Below are 21085 nucleotides of genomic sequence, written 5' to 3'. Positions count from 1 at the left end.
TAAGCTGCATGATTTTTCTGCCCCTGATGCAAGTTCAGTGGGTTTGTGAGAGCCATGGGCAACATGCCATGCAATTCGATTGTTTTCTGGTAATGGGAATACATTTACATCAGAGCATCCACACTCTCCCATGGTTCTTTTCGCTCTATCGCAGATCCTTGGTGGCTTACTGGGTGTTTATTGATACATGAGGATTAGGCAAATAACTGGCTGTTGTAAAATGACCATTGTATTCTCTCTTAATTCTGTTTGTTTATTTTTATAGTGAGTTTGGAGAATTTTTAAAAAGATACGTGTAACTGATGTATTAACCAATGGCCAACTCTGTGTTTACCTCTAAGAAAGGCACATCTTATACCTTACCTCTAAAGGTGCAATATTATAGCTGTTTGAAATTCAGCTCATCAGAGAGAGGCTTGTGGTCAAGGTGTTCTAACAAATCTCACATTACATGCTGAAAGGGTCTGAAATCTTAAGGCCCTTTTATGTTAAAAAAAAAAAGTTAAACATTTTTAGAACCCTATTATGTTAAGATACTCTTTTGGGTAATTGGAGGGGATTGTGTTATTTAGGAAATACGTTTGGCTGTGAGTAACAGATGTAGCTTAAACAAATTACTGTTTTTATTTTTCTCCAATGTAAAACAAGTTCAAGGTTAGCAGTCCAGCGATGGCACAGCAGCTGCACATTGTTCTTGGTGGTCTAGGCTCCTCCTGTTTTTCTGTTCTGCCATTTTCAGTTGTCCAAGAGTATTGCTAGAGCTCCAGTCATCAGGTTCAGGTTCTAGCCAGGAAGTTAGAGGCAATGTGGAATAAAGTCAGTTTTCTATTAGTAAGGAAAAAGGGTAGAATATTGGATAGGCAGATAGCAGGCTCTGCCATAAGGGTACATACAGAAGATTAGATCTTATGTTTATCTTTTAATTTCTGATTTCCCCTCTGTTATAAAATTAATACACATAGAAAGAAATCCAAAAAATTAGAAAGAAGAAACTTCTTATTTAATATCCTAAGTCCTACTAGCCAAAATCATCAACTGTTAATATTTTGGTGTATTTCCTTTTCTCTTTTTTAAAAGCTTGGGGTTGGGATTTTGCTATTACCTATATTTTATTTTTATTTTTTTAAGATTTTATTTTAGATAATATATTTGGTACTAGACAGTAAGAGTCTTATGAATGTTGAGGAATTTCACATCTCAAAATCTATTCTAAGTAAACAATAAAATAGCACAGTTATCATTTACAATAGTAAATAACCATAAACAACCTAATGTCCCAAAACAAGAGACATTATCTAATTATCTAAAATATTTTTTTAAGATTTTATGGGGAATTGGGAGAGGAGAACAGCGTTGGGGAATGAGAAAGGGGAACAGACAAGTTGCTGTCCTTTTGTTCTTCAGTCTAGTTGTGGAAGATGTTGCTTCACTGGCCCATGTTGGTATTATCATTGTGCTTTTCTCAGCTGAGGCAGTCGCTCGCCAGCCATTAGATGACCGCTCATGGCGGCTCATGGCAGCTCATGGCAGCTCATGAAAGCGCATGACAGCTACTGCCAGTCCTACTGCAGTGTATGCTGTCGCCGACGACTCATGGCAGCCCAGCTCCAGGTCAAGCTGTAGTTCACCATCTTAGCTGTAGAGGGCGCAACGTCACTGGTCCTAATGTGGGATCTGAACCAGGGCCCTGCTGCTCAGAGCTGATGCTCCCAAGCAACTCTTAACCAATGCGCCACTCGGCCGGCCCCTGTATTTTATTTTTTTTTAACATAGTATATTTCATCAACAAATATTTGATAATAGATAGCTGATATCATATCCTCTCTAGATTTCAGTCCCTGCTTTTTCACATGTGACAAAATGCTTATGATGCAGTATTATAAATTCTTTGTAAGTGTGTGTGTGTGTATATATATATATATATGTATATATATATATATATATACATATATATATATTTTTTTTTTCTTAGCTGAGCCATCCTGCCACCTTTTGGCAGCTCAGCTCGGGCCGGGGATCAAACCACTGTTGCTCAGAGCTCAAACTCTTGAGCGAGCTCTTAACCAACTGAGCCACTCGGCTGGCCCTATGTATGTATAAGTTTTAGTGATCATATAATGCTCCTTCAGATAGATGAAACACAAGTTGTGTAGTCATTCCCCTTGTTTTGGGACATTAGGTTGTTTATGGTTATTTACTATTGTAAATGATAACTGTGCTATTTTATTGTTTACTTAGAATAGATTTTGAGATGTGGAATTCCTCAACATTCATAAGACTCTTACTGTCTAGTACCAAATTATTATCTAAATGGATTGTGCCAGTATATGCTTTAGTCGCCAATGTCCCCAAAATTTCCATTTGTTAGTATTCTTAGCAACATTAGTAATTGGGATAATTTGGAATGGGATAATCTCTCTGTTTGAATTTGCGTTTCTTTGTTAGAAAATTATAGTTATTTAATGGGAATTTGGAGGACAGGAAATGGGGCACCAGATTCTGGGCAAGCTCGACCTTGTATACCTCCAAGTTTCCTTAACCCACTCCTCCATCAGACATTGCAGTTTTGGTTCTTATCTTCAATGCTGCTAAGACCTGTCCGACAATGCCAGCATTGTTCTCAGATCACACCTTCAGGCACTATGCCTACCTCAGGGACAGCCTTTCTCATCTTGTTCCTGCCTTGAGGGTATGTTGAAAACATCTTTTTCCTTGTTTCTGGTGTTTTGAGTTTTGATCTTTTGTGGTTATTAAATAGCCAAAAGGAGACTGTGTATTCTCTGAAAATGCATTCATTCATTCTCTTTCTCTCTTGGGCTCTGTCCTATTATTTATATACTTTTGCTTCTTACCTTTTAAGAAGATTCATTTTTTTAAATGTCCCGGGGTTATTGATTATGTTATGTTAGGTAATAAAAAGGAATCTGGAACAATATATTTTAGACCACGGGTTAGATTGTGATATATTTTAACAATTACATAAAGCCATGATTCTTAACAAGTTTATTTTTAATAATAAAACCTTTATTATTTTTAAAACCTAGAGATATAGAAAAAAATTTTTTTAATGAATCATAGTGATAATAACAACAAATACTGAATGCTGTGTGCAAGCAGTTTTCTTAAACTCTTTATTTGTATTAACTCATCCCTGCTTAGCTGACTCTAAATAACTTTATTTAGAATAATATATGTACACAGTTAAAAAATTTAAACTATATAGAAGATATAAAATTAAAAGTGAACTCCTCTTTGCTCTCCCTTCCCCTTCCCTTTCTTGAAAGGTAACTTAATAGTAAGAACAAGAATTATAATTATCATCATAGAAAACATTTTTATAGTGTGCTATATAAACTAATTTGGGTATAAATCACTCTTCTATGAAGTGAGAGATCAAATAAAATTTAAATAAATGTGACAACAGATTACTTTTTAGTTCCTTTTCTATGGTTAGCCCATTTATTGCAATTAGCAATAGAAAATAATATTAGACCATTCTCCACTTTTTCTCCTTGTAGCTTGTGGCTCTCTTAGGTAGGCCATGTTCTTTTTCTCTCTCACTTTCCCTTTCTCCCACTAAAGCTGGGGAAGGAGGGAAAGGTTATTTACAGAATAACCTAGCCTTTTTTTCCTTTACTTTGTTTGGTTCACATTTTTGTTTTTCTGGTTTGTTTGAATTACCAAAAGCTGAGCCACAGAAATTTGATGGCACTGTAACCTCATTATGTTCGCTTAGTTACCAGGTAGAAAACTAGTGTCATCAGCTGTTTCCCCCAACATCACGCCTCAGGAGGATCCTTCTCATCAGTTCCTGCAGCAGAGCCTTGAAAGGGTGTACAGCCTTCAGCACCTGGACCCTCAGGGTGCCCAGGAGCTGCTCGAGCTCACCATCAGGTGAGGTGATCAGCCCTTTCCTTTGACAGGGCTAATGTTGCTGTTATGCTCTGCTTGACTGTCTTGATTTCCAGGGTTGGTTAGGCTGCTTTTGCTGACCTTGTAGACCTGCACTCACACATGGTTTTATGCTGTTTATATTTGGATTAGATTGTGGTTTGAGTATATCACAAAGAAAAACTCTTTGTGTTCATGACCAGATTAGTACAAAACTAGAAAGAATTACAAAGAAACTGTTTTTAATTTTTCCTTCCTTGTATATTAGTTAGGATGGGTGACAGAAAGGGCAAAGTAACTGATTTGGACAGAGGAAAAGGTGAATTTTTTCTTGTAGGTAGGACAGAGCTGAGATGATCATCAGGGGCCTATGCTCATTCTCTCATTTCTCCGTCTTCTGCGTGCACCAAGCAGCCTCAGCCTAAAGAGCCGAACTCTAACAATTCCTTCCCTGTTCCTACAGGAAAAGGAAAGGGCAGGAGAAGGGCATCATTTTCATCCCACCCCCGTAATCCTAAAGTTGCATGTTTTGGTTTTACTTGCATAACATTGACTAGAACTTGTCACATGGCCGGCCATATCTAGCTGCAAGCAGCCAGAAAATGTAGTCTTTATTCTGGGTGACCAGTGCTCAGGAGGAAGGGGAGGAAATTGGGGAACAACCAGCAGACCCTGCCAGACCTTAGTAGAACATCCTGAATGATATGAAAAGAACTGAAACCCATTTGTCTGCCTTTAGCAAAAGCAATATCTATCTGCTTTTGTAAATAAGTTTTGATTGAAACACGACCACACCCATTCGTTTAGGTATTGTCTACAGCTGCTTTCACGCTACAGTGGCAGAGTTGAGTAGTCCCTCAGATACCACAGGGCCTGCAAATCGTAAACTAGTTACTGTGTGACCCTTTACAGAAAAAAGTTCCCTAATCATGAAGTGTTGCCTCAATCACATTTTCTTTCTCTTCTGGTCCCTCACCAAAGTGATTAGTTTTACAGGCCACTGTCTGAAGTTGTTGGCCCTGAGCCCAGGAAAATAAGCTCTATTTCCTGACTCAGCCGCACCTAAATAAACATTTAGGTTTTGTCCTTGACAGTTCTTTTTATTTTATCCTCTCAGCACTAAAGCTAGTACAATATGCGCTGAAGGAAGCCAATTTGGTCATCAGCTGCAGTACTGGCTATGAGTAAGTGCTCAGTAAATACTTTTTGGTTTGAGTGACCCTCATGATCTGGGTTTTATGAGGTGATACTGCTAGGCTTCAAGCTGGTCAGACCACTGTTCTAATGTTGTGGTCAGTNCTCCTGTTGACTCTTTACTTGTCTCATCACTTACTGTGTGCCAAGCCCTTTGGTAAGTGTTGGAGGTACGGAGGTGAGCTGATTAGATTTTCTTTTTCTCCCATATAGTCCCCCCCACCCCTTCCCGCTCTTCTCTGAGTCAAGTCATTGTTTTCAGTCTAGTTGTAGAGGACGCAGCTCACTGGCCCATGTTGGTATTATGAGCATTGCGCTCTATGAGGCAGTCGGTTGCTGGCCATTAGCCAGCTGCTCATGGTGGCCCATGGCAGCCCACGGCAGCTCAGCTCCAGGTCTAGCCCTTGTTCACAATCTTAGTATCTTAGTTGAAGAGGGTGCAGCTTACACTGGTCCATGTGGGAATTGAACTGGCAATCCTGTTGTTCAGAGCTTGCGCTTTAACCAACTGAGCTATCCAGCTGCCCTGTCCTATATAGTGTTAATCACTGCTTTGTCTAGTTTGCATTTTGTACAGGATAATAACCATTACTGTAGAGATGAAAGGCAGGGCTGGTACGTGGTCTGCAGATTGAAAATCTCAATCATTTTGCCCCCAATTACCTCTAGCTTTATTGACTAGAATCAAACTGTTAACCCTGTTAATGAATTGCTGTTTGAAGAACTACTTGCACACATTTAATATTAAAATGTGCTCCACATATTTAGATGAGCTTATTGGATGAGATCACTACAACTATATAGTTTCTTGAGATTCAGAAAAATTTGTTACAAAGGTACTTGGAAGATATACCAGGGAGTCTTGCTCTAGGTAACATTTTTGATATCTGATTATCTGTTTTGCTATTTCTTCTTGTTTGTTCAGTCCAGTTCAGCTCAGTTCAACATACATTTATTGATTGTGTTCAGGAAGCACCCAGCCATTTGGTTGTGGGAGTTGGAGTGGGGAGAAATACCTTTATCAGTGTCTGTAGTTCTGTGTGCAACACAGAAGGAGTGATCAATTCTGCTTGATGAAAGGGATTGTTATAGAGTTTTCAGCAGAACTTCTTGCCTTAAAATAAGATTTGTGGTTATTTGGTTCACCCAGAATATGTATATAAGATTGTCTTTATTGGAGGATTGCAGACAGAAAATACCTTCACCTTATAGTGCTCCAGAGGTTTTGAAGTGACCTATTCTAATTATCACTTGATTTTTTTTTCATCTCTTCTCATGAATGGTAGCTTTATTTAGAAATATCAAAAAAGAATGTGATAAAGGAGTGAAGGAATAATCACAGTAGCATGTTTTTAAGATACTGCTAAAGATAGATACATGAATGAAAGTTTTGAAGGAGGTAGTTTGTTCTGTTTATAAACCTTTAGTTCATTCAACAAATGCTTATTGAACACTTGTTATAACCCAGTCACTGTGTTAGGTGCTNGGCTGCTCAGCTCGGGCTGGACTCGAACCACTGTTGCTCAGAGCTCAAACTCTTGAGCGAGCTCTTAACCAACTGAGCCACTCGGCCGGCCCTTTGACTGTCTTTAAGCAATGATTTTTAAATTAATGAATTCAGCTTGTGTAAACTTTAAAAAAATTGCAATATATGTAAACTTGTACTCTTACGATATTTTTTAAATGCTACCTGTTGCCATCACGTGGACTTTGGATTGCTAAACTGTGTGCCTTGGAGAGCTGTTTTGCCCTGCCAGGTCACATCTGTGGAAATGTGGCATAATATATATCTGATTTTCAATCAGTTTTGGTGTCATCTTTATTTGATGTAGTTCATAAATATATGGAAAGAGTTTAATAGCAAATAAATAAATGAAATACAATATGATCTGATTTTTAAAAAAAGACTTTTAGATCAGACAGACCTGAGTTTATGGCTTATTTTTGCTATTTATTAATTCTGTGACCTTGGGCAAGCCATTTAAACTCTGACCTTCAGTTTCAGTCTCAGCAAAATGAGATTAATTGCAGGTCACATAGTAAGGATTAAATGAGCTCAAGTAAGGAAACACCTCACACACCTAATATAGTGTACATAGGAGGTGCTCTGTGTGACCTTTTCCACTAAAGAGTCCATAGCACCCCGAGGGTTGTGTAAACTGAGGCTTCCTGAGGAGTGTGGGCAGAAAGAGGTGCAGAGAGGAAACTCTGGGACACAGAGCATTTTGCCCAGGGCTAGCAAGTTTCTATTTTTTTCTTGTACAGTAGTTCAGATTCCCCACGGCTAGTTGGGTTGCATCTTGTTCTGTGCAATTCAGAACAGTAGCTCTGGTGCCAGGATGGTGTAACTTAACACCTGTCAGCATTCAGCTAATGTATATTCAGCTGGGCAGTGTTCGCTCTAATTGTAACAAAAGGTAGACTATTCCTGGAGTGGAAAGGTTCAGGAGTAAAATGATTTGGGGCTGTTTTTTCAAGAGAGACATCAGAAATGCAGAAAAAGAGACCAGTAGGCCACCAAAATAGAACTTCACAGGTGTGATTGGCGAGTACAGGGTCTTGCCTTTTATTGTGCTAGATTCCTACCCATGAGCAGGCTTTCCAGGACAAGCTCAAGCCACCAAAACTCACTAGAGATGATATATAAGCTACAGTCCACAATTTCTTCAGTCACTTTGGGAATAATTCACTCTGTGCCCCTTTCTAGGGCATCTCCTTCCAGGTTTAAGGTCCATAGGAGGCAGCATTAGCTACCAGAAAGTTGCCTGAGCTTATAGGGAGGAGCTCAGTCTGATGAAGTTTTATACAGACTGCAATGAAACCTAATATATTATGCCAGCCCTGAAACAATTTTTCTCACGACCCAAATCTTCAGGCTTCCCACAGTTATCATTTCTATATGAAATGTTGATGCTGCCATTAAAAAACAGGGCAGCTTTTTATGAGTATGAGTTCTTTCTGGGATGGATTGTTAGGACCCACACACGCGCACACACACGTAGGTGCCCCTCTCCAAAAGAGAAGAAGAAAGAAGAGAAAAAGTACTTTTTGTAGGTGTAGAGTATATCTTCAGAAGAATTCAAAAGAAACTAGTAATGGTGGTTCCTCTGGAAAGGGTGTACTGGTTAGCAGTACACAGGTATAGGAAGGGAGACTAGTTTATTGTATATACCCTTTGGTATCTTGGGATTCTATACCTTATTGGTGTAATTCTATAGCTCCTGTGTTATCAGTGTATTTTCTATTCAAAAATTAAAAATTTTCAATTAATAATCCCAGTCCCCAACACAACTATTTTATCTGTGTCTGCCACTTTCTATTTTCTTGTCCACAAGCAGATATGTTTTATTTGGTTCCAATCACTTTGCCTGTACCCATATCCATTTAGGATGCTATTAATTGCAGGTATCAGAAAACCTTATCTCAAACTAGCTTACAATGGGTATTTATTTTTTCATGAACAGAAATTGAAGGTAGTTCTAAATATGGTATGGTCACATAGTTCATTTATATCATTAGAGACCCAATTTCTGTCATTTTGGATTTTTACTGTTCTTAGCATTTGCTTTATCCCAAGGCTTTTTCCTATTAGAGCTAAGTGTGTCTGCCTGGTAATCAGTGTTATAACCCATCTTGTTCAATCTAGTGAGACATAAAGATAGACATAGAGACATAAAGATGAAGAGAGATACTGACAGACATTGAGAGACACCATCAGACCTGCTCCAAGCATGGAATGTAAGTCCTTACATTAGGACTAATAAGGCCAACTTAGGTCTTATAAACAGGGAGATGACATGTACTAATTGGCTTAGTTCATTCAGACTCTACCTGGGACTGGGTTTGGGAACCTTCCCTTGAACAAAATCAGGGTTCAATCAGTAAGGAAGAAGTGGAGAATGGCTAACTGGGCAGGCAGCCAACAAAGTTCACTACAATACCTTGAAAATTTTTTTTCTGATGATACAAAAAATACTCATGCATTGTATAAAACACTTGGAAAATAAAGCATAATTGGGGAAATCACTAAAAAGTACCCTAATACCTCTATCCAGAAAAACCACTTTGCTATATTTTTCTTCTATACATAGTTTTTACATGGTTGAGACCATAGACCTTACTACCATTTTATATTTTGATGGTTATAGAATATTCCATTGACAGTACAGTAATATTGAGCAATTCTTCTACCATTGAATATTTAAGTTACTGGGTTTTACTATTATAGTCCACACAATGAATATTATGGGCTCTGAAGCATTTCATTTTTATTGAACATTTTCCTTAGAATGACTTCTCAGCATAAAGCTACTGATCAAAATATTTGACCATATGTGTGACTTTTATCACATAGTACAGTTTTACTTTCCAAAAGAATTGTATCAGTTTAAACTGCTAGCAAAGTATAAGTGAATTACTTTCATTATAACCACTTCAGCATTGGGTGCTGTGATTTAAAAATTTATGACCAGTTTACTAGGTGTAAAATGGTGAAATGCTTTGACATGATTTTTATATTGGTGTCATTATCCTTAACTTATGTTGGCTTGGGTTTTTATTTACTACAGGGATCTGCAAAGACTTGGAGAACTTCAGTCTGAATTGGCAGGAGTAGCTGATTTCTCTGCTACCTATCTTCGGTGTCAACTTCTTCTCATCAAGGTGGGCTTGGATCCATTATGTTCATAGTTGTGATGCAAAGAATGCACTTTAATGGATCCAGCAATGTTTGAGACCATAGGTGGAAAAATATATGGTTTTCTGTAGCCATTTGGCAATGGAGAAATTATGTACTCTGCAGTGTAATTATATTTCTCTTTAATTACAAATTGTTAACTCATGTAGCAATTTGAATTTCTTTTAATTTGGGAGAATTCTTTCATCATCTATAATTAGAGCAAATTGGATACATAACTATTTTTTACTAGAATCCCAAGGATTGTCATTGTTTTTTTTTATGATTTGATTAGCAAAGAACTTGTATGAGCTTTTATAATATTTTCTTAAAGTGGTGATTTTACTTTGTCAGAATCAAATTAGTCAAAGGTTGATTTCATTGCTCTGAAAAGGGCCAACTTGATGGCATTTCATACTAGGTAGTCAGATTATATATATACACACAATTGGTACCCAAGAAGCTGTTTCAGTTTGCTGAGTTGTAAACCAGTTAAACTAGTTCAATAGCTTTCAGCTCCTGCATCAGAGTGTAGAGTTCTGCTATAAATTGAGGCTTAGGATTTAGGAGAGCCCTTCTTACTTGATAAACCTTTATTTTGGCTTTAGTTCCAAATGTTATTAATCTTCAAAATGATGAATTGGGTGGCCAGTTGGCTCAGGTGGTTAGAGTGTGGGCTCATAACACCAAGCTTGCTGGTTAGATTCCCATATGGGTCAGTAAGCTGCATCCTCCACAACTAGATTGAAGACAACAGCTTGACTTGGAGGTGAGTTGCCGGTGGGCAGCCGGTTGGCTAAGTTGGTTAGAGTGCGGTGCTCATAACACCAAGGTTGCCAGTTCGATTCCCACATGGACCCGTGAGCTCCACAGCCAGATTGAAAACAGCTGCTTGACTTGGAGCTGATGGGTCCTGGAAAAACACACTGTTTCCCCAATAAAGTTAAAAAAAAAAAACAAAAAGAAACCACTTTCTTAAAAAAAAAAAATGAGGGGCGGTTGCTTAGCTCAGTTGGTTAGAGTGCAGGCTCATAGCACCAGGGTTGCCGGTTTGATCCCCACATAGGCCACACTGAGATGCACCCTCCACAACTAGATTGAAACAACTACTCAACTTGGAGCTGATGGGTCCTGGAAAAACGCACTGTTCTCCAATTAAAAATAAACAAAAAACAAACAAAACTTTGAAGTAATGAGAGGTGTGGCAAAGGACCACACATATATTAAAAAAAAATGATTAATGATATTTATTTAAAGTCAGAGTAAATGCAGGAGTCAGAAATGGTTTCCCATTGTAAGTTTTGTGAGCTTAGGGTTTTACAGGTATGTGTGTGTACATGTGAAGGTGGGTGTGTATGTTGAAGTGGGTTGAGATTTAAACAGCTCTTCTTTGCCTAGATAGATTCTTTCAAATGTATATATCTGCATAACCACCACCACAGTCAAGATATAGACTTTTTAAAAAGATTTTATTGGGGATTTGGGGGAGGGAAACAGACAAGTTGCTGTCTTTTTGTTCTTCAGTCTAGTTGTGGAGGACACCACTTCCCTGGCCCATGTTGGTATTATGATCATTGCGCTCTTCCTGGCTGAGGCAGTCACCCGCCGGCCATTGGACTGCCGCTCATGGCGGTTCACGGCAGCCCACTGCAGTCCCACTGCAGCCTACACCATCGCCGGCGACTCACGGCAGCCCAGCTCCAGGTCGAGCTGTTGTTCACCATCTTAGCTGTAGAGGGCACAGTGTCACTGGCCCATGTGGGAACCAAACCAGCGGCCCTGCTGCTCAGAGTTCGCACTCCCAAACCAACTCTTAACCAGTTGAGCCACTCGGCTGGCCCCGATATAGACTACTTCAATTATCCCAAGAAGTTCCTTCATGCCCCTTTGCAAAATTGTTTGGCTTTTCCAAGCTTCTATGAAACAGGACTAATAATAACTCTACCCAGGTAAGGATGGCAACAAGCAATGTGTCTGTGAAAGCCCTTGGCCTGGTGTCTGATGCATAGTGAGCTCTATGTCACTGTTGTCTTCCTCCTTCTTCCCTGGCTTACTATCTTCTCCATGGGAACACAGGAAGGCCTTTGAAAAGAACTCGCTTCACTGTAGTAGGAAAAGAGAAAAGATAACTCCTAAAAAGAACACAGAATTGATGTTGTTTACTCAGTGTCATGGAGGTGCAGGTTAAGAGAACCAGACTTAAAACCCGAGGCAGGCAGGTGATTGACATTGGGGGACAAGCTAACTCAGCAGTGGCATATCTGCACAGTATATGCTGTAGCCAGTAATGATCGTTATGAAGAATTATATAACAACATCACAGACTAGAATGTACTGTTATGTACCCAAAAAGCATACAAAATTAATTCTGTTTTCTGGCTACAACTATATAAAAAGCATGCATTTGAGAAATGATTAGAAGCAAATATTCAAAAACAGTAACTCTGTTAAGATAGTATGATTTGAGTGATTTAAAAATTTCTGTATCCGTAGTCTAGACCTGCCACTGTCTAATATAGTCACTGGGTACATGCGACTATTAAGCAACTTGAAGTGTTACTCAAGTTGAAATTACTGTAAGTACAAATACACACTAGATTTCTTAGACTTAGTGTGAAAAATGAACGAAAACGAGCTCAGTAATTTTTAAAATATTGATTGCATAGTGAAATGATAATATCTTGGATATACTGGGTTAAGTAAACTATATTATTAAAATTAATTTCACCTATTTTTATTTTTAAAAATGTTGCTAGAAAATGTAAAATTACATGACTTGTGTTATATTTCTATTGGACAGTGTTAGTCTAGGTTTTCTGTAATGTCATTGAATTATGCCTATAATTAAGAAGGACTGTGAAAATTAGAGACTGTAGCAGATGTTTAGACAAGAGATGAGAGGCGGGGCCATATGGATGGATAGGAGAGGAAAGAGAGAAGATAAAAATATGTGGCTCTAAATGGTAGTTTTGAATGTAGAGATATTGAGAGAGGATGGAACCAAAAACGCTCCCTTGATTTCTAGTTTGGGTATGCTCTAAGGTGATGGGGCTATTTAAAGGATAGTGAGCATGGGGCAATGGACAAAGAACCACAGTCAAGGAAGAAAGGTCTGGGCAGTCAGGGTAATCCAGCGGCTCTGAGAACAGGAAGGGCTCAGAGCCTCTGAAGCTGGCTTTCCTGGCCATTCTGGCGAGGCCTTCATGGCTCCTGCACTTGGCTTGCAAGCACTAGCCTGGGACAGGACCTCTGGGCCAGGAATTGGATTGAATAGGGAGGAGTCATTTAGCCCAAACCATTGATCACCACGCTCTCCATAATAAGTAGGGCTTATTGGCTTAAAAGAATAAGACTGGGAGGAAGTGCTGCTCATGGTCGATTTTTTTTATTAAATTATTTTTTATTATGAAATACACATTTTTTAGAATTAGTTTCAGCTGTACAACACAGTGCAATTGTTATACTTTTTACCCCTCGAAGTGACAACCCCCCCCCCCATGGTCGATTTTAAAAGCAAAACAAACATGTAAGTCTCAAAAGATGTGCCAGTCTTTGTGACCTCTGTGTTCTGCCCTCTCCTGATTTGTCTTTGTAGGCCTTACAGGAAAAGCTGTGGAATGTGGCCGCCCCTTTGTATTTGAAGCAGAGTGATTTGGCCTCAGCAGCAGCAAAACAGGTAAACGTATGGAGACTTTCTCCTCAGTAGATCTCTGTCCAGGAATTGTCTCGTCCAGGTCAGAGCCAGAGGCCTTCACATGGCTCCATGTCTCTGCTGTGGCCACCCCAGTTTCAGCCTGTGATGACAGAAGTTAGTGATGTGAGAGGCAGCGTAACTAGGGGTCATAGCACTGGCTTAAGAGTCAGTGGACCTGGGCTATAGTCTCCGGGCTGCCTTGGATTTGCAGGGTGATTTTGAGCAGATTACTTATCCTCCCTGGATTTTTCCTCCTCTGTAAAGTATGGCAGCTCAATTAGGTAATTTCTAAGATTATTTTGTGTTCTAATATATTAGCTTGTATTTTAGATATACCAAAATTCAATAACTACTATACTGAATCTTTCATCTGAAAATGTAGGTGAGCACATTTTCAGGTTGTTTATATTTTTAGTCTGTACCATTTCTTGAGTGTTAAAAGGTCCTTATGTTTCTCCTCAGTTCATTAAGTAGCATTTCATTTTATTTTATTTGCTTTGAGCTCATGTCTTTTTAGCATTGAGCAGTTTCCCTTCATTCTTAGGTATTGGGATTTGGTGAACTCTTCTGGGTCAGATCTTCCAGATAGCGAGTCTGTATAGGACCGAATGATTATGACCCAGTAGGAAGCTAATGATGGTGACTGTGATTGCTACATTACAGTTCACCAAATGATTTCAAGTTCATTTTAATTAACCCTCATAGTAAACAATCCCATTAGGTAGGAATAAGGATTAAGCCCATTTTACAGGTGAAACAATTAGCTCGGCAAGGTTAAATTCATAGAGCTATAGGTAATAGAGTCAGGGATGTTGAGCCCAGATCCTTTGCTACCCAGAGTCTGTTTTCTTTCCACTAGTCTGCTTGATCTCTTATCTGGTCTAGGCTCCCTCTCAGACCTACTGTGTGGCTTATTGTAGGGGAGTAGAACTTAATGACAAGAATCCCAGAATGAGCCTTGTTGGGAGGAAGGGGACCAGGGAGCAGTAGTCTGGAAGAAAGAGAGGAAAGGACTTACCACTGCTATGTTCCAGATACTGTGTTAAGCTCTTTCTATGCCCCATTTAGCCCTTTAAATTTTATAATGTTGATACTGTTTCTCCCCTATTTACAGACAGGGAAACTGAGGTTCCATGTAATTAAGTAACTTGTCTTACTGTCAGTTGGAGGAGAGCCTGGAGTTATTTCTCTGACCCTAAAGCCTTCACAGGAAGGCAGGCGCAAATGGGGAAGAGAAGCATCATTTGGATGGAAGTAGCTGATTTGGATGGAATAGAGCACGAGTTTCAGATGCACTAGGCTTGGGTGAGGTCATCGGCACTGTTTTCTGCACTGATTCCCTCCCCAAACTCCCTTCAACAGAGCAGGCTGAAACATTCTGTGTGGATGACTAACAGGTGGTTAATTGTTCCTGATGTTATATTCTTGAGGACTTTTCCTGGGGATTGAATTTCCGTACATAACCTACAATCATTTGTTCTCACAGCACAGTGAGTTTGGTTTAGGGTGACAAGCAGTGCTTTACAATTTTATAAGTGATTCAACTTTCATACCTTTGCACCATCAACTAAGGACGTTTTTATTACCAGAAGAAAGTCTTTCACTTTTCAATTGACAAAATAATTTATTCTCTTTTTGCAAGACATATTATACATTTCTCTCAACACTTGCAGCAGTTTCTCTCAAATTACATTGATTTCTCTCAACATAGGCACTTAAAAATCTCAGTTCAGAATTAAAGCATAGGCAATAAAAAAGAAACTCGGTTCAGTTTCACCCACAATTCTGTGCTGCTCTCAAGGAAGACTTGATATTTTCACTGATCATTAATTACCTTTTCCTTACAGATCATGGAAGAGACCTACAAAATGGAGTTCATGTATAGTGGTGTGGAGAATAAGCAGGTGGTGATTATACATCACATGAGGCTGCAGGCCAAAGCCTTGCAACTTATAGTAACGGCACGAACTACTCGAGGGTAAGATGTGCCGCTGGCCCGAAGGGGTGGCATGGTCCTTTAAGAGACATTCAGCGAGATCTCACCAAGGTTAATGATAAGTAAAATGATATTCAGGAAAGATTAGCTAAGGGATATTGTCATTCATTTTGTCAGATAGTCCCAAGTTCTATTCATGGATTAGATTAGATCCTTGGAAAAACCCTCCAGTGACTCTCCATTGCCTATAGCATAACATAGAACTTCATCGAACAACAGGGATATTCTGTATGGTCCTTGATAGCTTTCTGTAAGAATTTAGTACCAGGACCCACCTCTTCTCTTCAGAAGAGACTAGAAAACTCACTTCCAAGCAGTAAAGACGAATTAAGAGAATGTACTATACAGCAAGACTTCCTTGTTCAAATCCTGACCTCTCCAATTACTAGCTGTTTGATTACAGACAGGTTTTTAAACCTCTCTGTGCCTTGTTTCCCTGTCTGTAGAATGAGAATGATGGCAACATCTATCTCATGTGGTTTCTATGAAGAATGAATTGGATAATACATGTAAAAGCACTTAGCATGGTACTTGGTACATAGTAAGAGCTCAATGTATTGTTTTTATTTTAACTTCTCTGAAATTAGATATTTTGATGGTGTGCTATAGTTTGATTGAAAGTGGTTTTTTGTTTGTTTCTTGGTTTTTCATAAAATAAAGATGTATCTTAAGAATTATGGCATCAAAAATATTCTACATTCGTAGTATTTATGTAACTCGTTGCCCCATCAAAGACACATCTGATGCTCAGAGGTTCAGCAGTTGTGTCAACCTAAAAGTGGTATAGAAAAATAAATATGGATGTTTAAGTAAGCACTTAAAAATACTAGGTCAGAAAGAACATTCTGAATATTATTTTATTTCTTCACTTATCTTAATAGTGACTTGATAAACTCAGTAATTTAATCTTAGAGATATCCATACATTCATTTAACAAATGTTTAGTCCTTACTACTCAGTCACAGTTGAGAAAAGAATAGGTGCTTTTGATGACATCTACTTTTTTATTTAAAGAAAGTAGATATATTTTTCAGTTTATATGATTGTAAAAATTTAAATATTGCAGGTTAAGAAAACAGTCTCTGATAATCCACGTCTTCTAAAACCACAAGCCAGATAAACGTGTAAATGATAAATGTGTGTGTATTAACATAAATCAAATCCTAATTTACTTTGCTGTTCTGCCTCCTTTTCATTTCACCCAACAATGTAATATTTAATCTTTTCATGCCATTATATAAAGATTCTAATATATTTGGTCTTTACTCATGCTATATTAGTCTTCCATTTGTATGCATTCCTGCTTCTTTTTTTCCTTTCTTGATTTTGGCTGGATCTATTATTTGTTTGTTTCTTACTCCTTCTAGGAGTTTAAAAGTTGTATACCCTAATTCTAACCCGTTCAAGTGAGAGGCAGAACGTAATAGTTGAGAGGGTTGTGGTGCCTCACTGCATGGGTTCAGACGTTGACTACACCATTTGCAAACTTTGTGACCTTGGATAAGTCACATAAACCCTCTGTGCCTCAGTTTGTTCCTCTAAGTTAAATTGGTATAATATTAGTACCTGTCTCTCCCTTATAGGGTTATTATAAAGATTACTGAGTTATTATATGTAAAGTCTTTAAAATGTTGCCTTACACATTCAGAGTAAACAATTGATAAAAGTTAGCTCAGATTAGTTTTATAAATAGTATTTTAACTCTTATGTTTTTAATCAACATATCAAACTTTTATCAGCATAAAAGAATTAAATAGTTTATGATCACCTCTGTGAAGATCACCTCAGATCAAAATGAAAGTTTTGGTGTGCTTTTATTTGATTGGAATTTTGTTTTTATTTGATTGGAAGCTATTTAATTTGGAATTTAGCCTATGTTTTTATAATATATCTCTTATTTTAAAAATTCTTTCTTAAAATATGCATTCATCTTTATACGTACATTATGAATTATTTAGCTCCAGTTTACCTGCCACTGTTTTATACTCTAGTTGCCTTTTGAAATTCCTTGTTCTAATTCAGTTTATTGACTGGAGCACATTCTCCAGCAATTCTTTTTCAGAATAAGTATATAAACAGTATACTCACTGAGACCTTGCATGTCTGAAACTGCCTTTCTTTTGCTCTCCACATAAATGGAATTCTTTCAGAACTCTGTAAATATTACTATGTTGCCTTTTAGTATTTAATATTGCAGTTAGGATGTCTAATGTCAGTCTGGTTTTCTTTATTTTGTAGGTAGCTTATTTTTCCTGGCTCAAAGCTGTAAACTTTTCTTTCTATTTAGAATTCAGAAATTTCACCAGTATATGTCTAGGTATGTGTTTCCTTTCAATATTCTTAGTGACCTTCATTGGGACTTTGAAGTCAACTCTGTTTTTAGCTCGTTTTTTCCCTCCTCCATTATTTCTTCAATTACTTCTTCTTCTATCCAGTCTCTCATACTGCATATTGTATCTTCTGAATCTATTTTCTCTACATCTTATCTTTTCTCTCATAATTTCAGTTTTTTGGTTTTGTTTTTCTACTCCATATTCTGAGTAAATTCCTCAATATGCTCTTTTACTTTACCATTTCAGTTTTCATCTTTTTTTTTTTTAAGATTTTTTTATTGGGGAATTGGGGGGATGGGAACAGTGCTGGGGAATTGGGGGAAGGGGAACAGACAAGTTGCTGTCGTTTTGTTCTTCAGTCTAGTTGTGGAGGACGTTGCTTCACTGGCCCAAGTTGGCACCATCATTGCGCTCTTCCCGGGCAAGGCAGATCAGTCGCCGGCTTCTGGACGGCCGCTCACTGCGGCTGCTGGCCACTCACGCTGGCGGCTGGCTACATACGGTAGCCCATGGCAACCGACTGCCACAGGGGCTGCAGCCTATGTCGCTGGCGACTCACGGCAGCCCAGCTCCAGGTTGAGCTGTTGTTCAACATCTTAGCTGCAGAGGGCAGTGTCACTGGCCCTCATATGTGGGATCCGAACCGGGGCCCTCTGGCATCCCAAGCCAGTTCTTAACCATCGCGCCACTTGGCTGGTTCCATCATTTTTTATTCTAGTATTTTTTTGTTGATTTCATTATTACAGTAGTCTTCTCTTATCAGTGGGGAATGCGTTCCAGGATCCCCAGGGGATGCCTAAAACTGCAGATAGTACTGAACCTTACGTATACTATGTTTTCTTCTCTACATACATCCCTTTTCACTTAAAAGAAGCACTTTATGGCTTCTCTTTGGCATATCTGAATAGCCAGCATCACTACTCTTCTGCTTTGGGGCCACTATTAAGTAAAACAAGCATTACTTGAACACAAGCACTGTGATACTTTACCAGTCGATCTGATAATCAAGATGGCCACTAAGTGACATATGGGTGGATAGAATATACGGCGCGGATATGCTAGACAAAGGGATGATGCATGTCCCGGCTGGACAGCGTGAGATTTCATCACGCTGCCTACTCAGAATGGTGTGCAATGTAACACTTAATTGTGTGTATCTAGAATTTTTCATTTAATATTTTTGGGCCATGGTTGACAGCAGGTAACTGAAACCACAGAAAGTAAAACTATGGATAAGGGGGTACTGCTGTACTGTATATTTCCAAGTGTGCATTCTTCATTGTACCTTTTTTGTAGCGTTTTCTCTTGCTTTATCAATGCAGTAGTCTTTCAGAGCTCCTCTTAATCTTGTGGTTGCTTATTCGATTTTTTCATAAAAAGTTTTCTGTGCTTTCTTCCCTTGACTTTATCCCTTTGAGGTCTGCTTGATCTACTTTACAGCTCGTGATTATCCTATAACATCTAGTAATTTTCCATTGTCTCTGCATACTTATAAATGAAAATCTAGACTAGTTTAAATTGGTGATTGGTGTAGGCTTCCCCAGCAGTTGTAGGTCAATGCTTCATTTTCCCTGGTGGGCCTCATTTTTCCACTGCTTTCCTTCCCCACACCAAAGAAAAAGTGGGGGTGCTTAGTGGTAGATGCCTACTTCATGTAGCATGTAGTCGAGGCTTCCTGCTATGTTTTGGGGTTTGGGGAGAGTTCTCAAATCTTTTTGTATTTTATTCCCTGGAAGCTCTCCAAGCTGGTTCTATATAAGCAGGCCCCAAAATGGCACTGCTTGGCCACATAGCTTTTCTTTCAGCCCCTGCGTAGCCAGAGTTCTCCCATCCAGCCCTCTCACCCTTTGCAGGTCTTTGATGGGTTAACCTCACTATCAAATTTCTGTTCCACTCTGGTAGTTTGTATCAGAGTTAAGAAAGTTTCAAGTGCTCCCTGTCTAGGAAACTAATTTAACTGAATGGTGCTTGTAAAGTAAGTTTCCCCTACCATTTCTCGTTTATTCTTTCATTCCATGAATATTTATTGAATAGCTGCTTATGTCAAGAAATATATGATGAACAATACAAGGTCCCTTCTCTCATGGAACCTACATTTTAGTAGAAAGACTAAACTAGGTTGTTGAGAACCTTGACACCATTATCTTACATGCTTTTGTATAAGGCAAAGTGTATTTGTTTATCTTCACTGGAACTTTATTCCTCCAGTAAATAATATATTAATGAAAATAAATGGGAAGTTTTATGCAGAAATTATAAGAACTAAGAGGATGCACAAAGATCAAAAGGAAAAATCCATTGTGTGATTAGTAAGTTACACTGGCCTAGCATGTTGCCTGGATTATTTACAGATGCAGTTAGTTTTTACTGAAATGAAATACTCTAAGTACTATGAGGCTGGAGAAGTCAAAATAGGAAAGATTATAGTCCGTGTCTGTGGGCAAAGTAGTAACAAAACCTATTCCCCTTCTGCATGAGAACTTGAACTTTCTAGGTCTGTTCCCTGGAAACCTGACAGTGTCAACTATATAACTAGGTAACACTGCTGTGGTAAAAATGATCTCAGAAAATTACATATAGACTAGAAGGAACTATAAATGAACTATAATTACCCGATGCAGGCACCATAGCTGTGGGCTTCATTGAGTGCAGTGATTCTTGTAACTGGGCATGTCCCTTGTGGGGACACTGGGAAGTATGCCTGTGGAGTTGTTTCAAGAGCTGTTAGCACCTATGGACTGTGAGGCTTCTGAGCCAGGATGGTCTCCACACCTGCCTGATGTAGATGTCATCTCCTTGCACCCAAACTGTCAGCTGCGGAGTCAAATCTCCCAGACAGCTATGTGGATTGCTGAATGGGCTGCTGCACGGACTCCCGCAGAGGGGAAACGTGACACCGCACTGCCTGCAAACTGTGCTCCTATCCTTAGTGAATCTGGTGCCAAGTGTGGCCTGGGATAACCTTTGATTTTGAACATTCATTGAACCTAGGTGGGCACTGCAGTGTTTTAATTGGGTCTTGGGATCCAGGAAAATACTTCCCCTAAGTCTATTAGCAGTCCTCTATTTATTTTAGAGATTCTTTTTTTTTTTTAAGATTTTTATTGGGGAATTGGGGGAAGGGGAACAGACAAGTTACTGTCCTTTTGTTCTTCAGTCTAGTTGTGGAGGACGTTGCTTCACTGGCCCAAGTTGGCATCATCATTGCGCTCTTCCCCGGGCGAGGCAGATCAGTCGCCCGCTTCTAGATAGCTGCTCACTGTGGCTGCTGGCTACACACGGTAGCCCATGGCAACCCACTG

General features: G+C 38.9%; 1 protein-coding gene across 1 annotated transcript in view; it reads left to right on the top strand.

Moving 5' to 3' along the window:
- The window catches only part of LOC109376008 (integrator complex subunit 4-like), a gene marked incomplete at its 5' end in the record, with an annotated part of 80706 nt that overhangs the window by 45489 nt on the left and 14132 nt on the right, over positions 1 to 21085 (top strand). Inside the window, 5 exons of the mRNA XM_019631647.1 lie at positions 2542 to 2689; positions 3737 to 3894; positions 9654 to 9747; positions 13356 to 13436; positions 15302 to 15432. Coding sequence (XP_019487192.1) covers positions 2542 to 2689; positions 3737 to 3894; positions 9654 to 9747; positions 13356 to 13436; positions 15302 to 15432 — 612 coding nt within the window. The remainder of the gene's footprint in view (positions 1 to 2541; positions 2690 to 3736; positions 3895 to 9653; positions 9748 to 13355; positions 13437 to 15301; positions 15433 to 21085) is intronic.

Source organism: Hipposideros armiger, unplaced genomic scaffold (genome assembly GCF_001890085.2).
Source record: "Hipposideros armiger isolate ML-2016 unplaced genomic scaffold, ASM189008v1 scaffold_1030, whole genome shotgun sequence".
In the NCBI taxonomy this organism is placed as follows: domain Eukaryota; kingdom Metazoa; phylum Chordata; class Mammalia; order Chiroptera; family Hipposideridae; genus Hipposideros; species Hipposideros armiger.
This window is presented reverse-complemented; position numbering and strand designations above follow the sequence as displayed.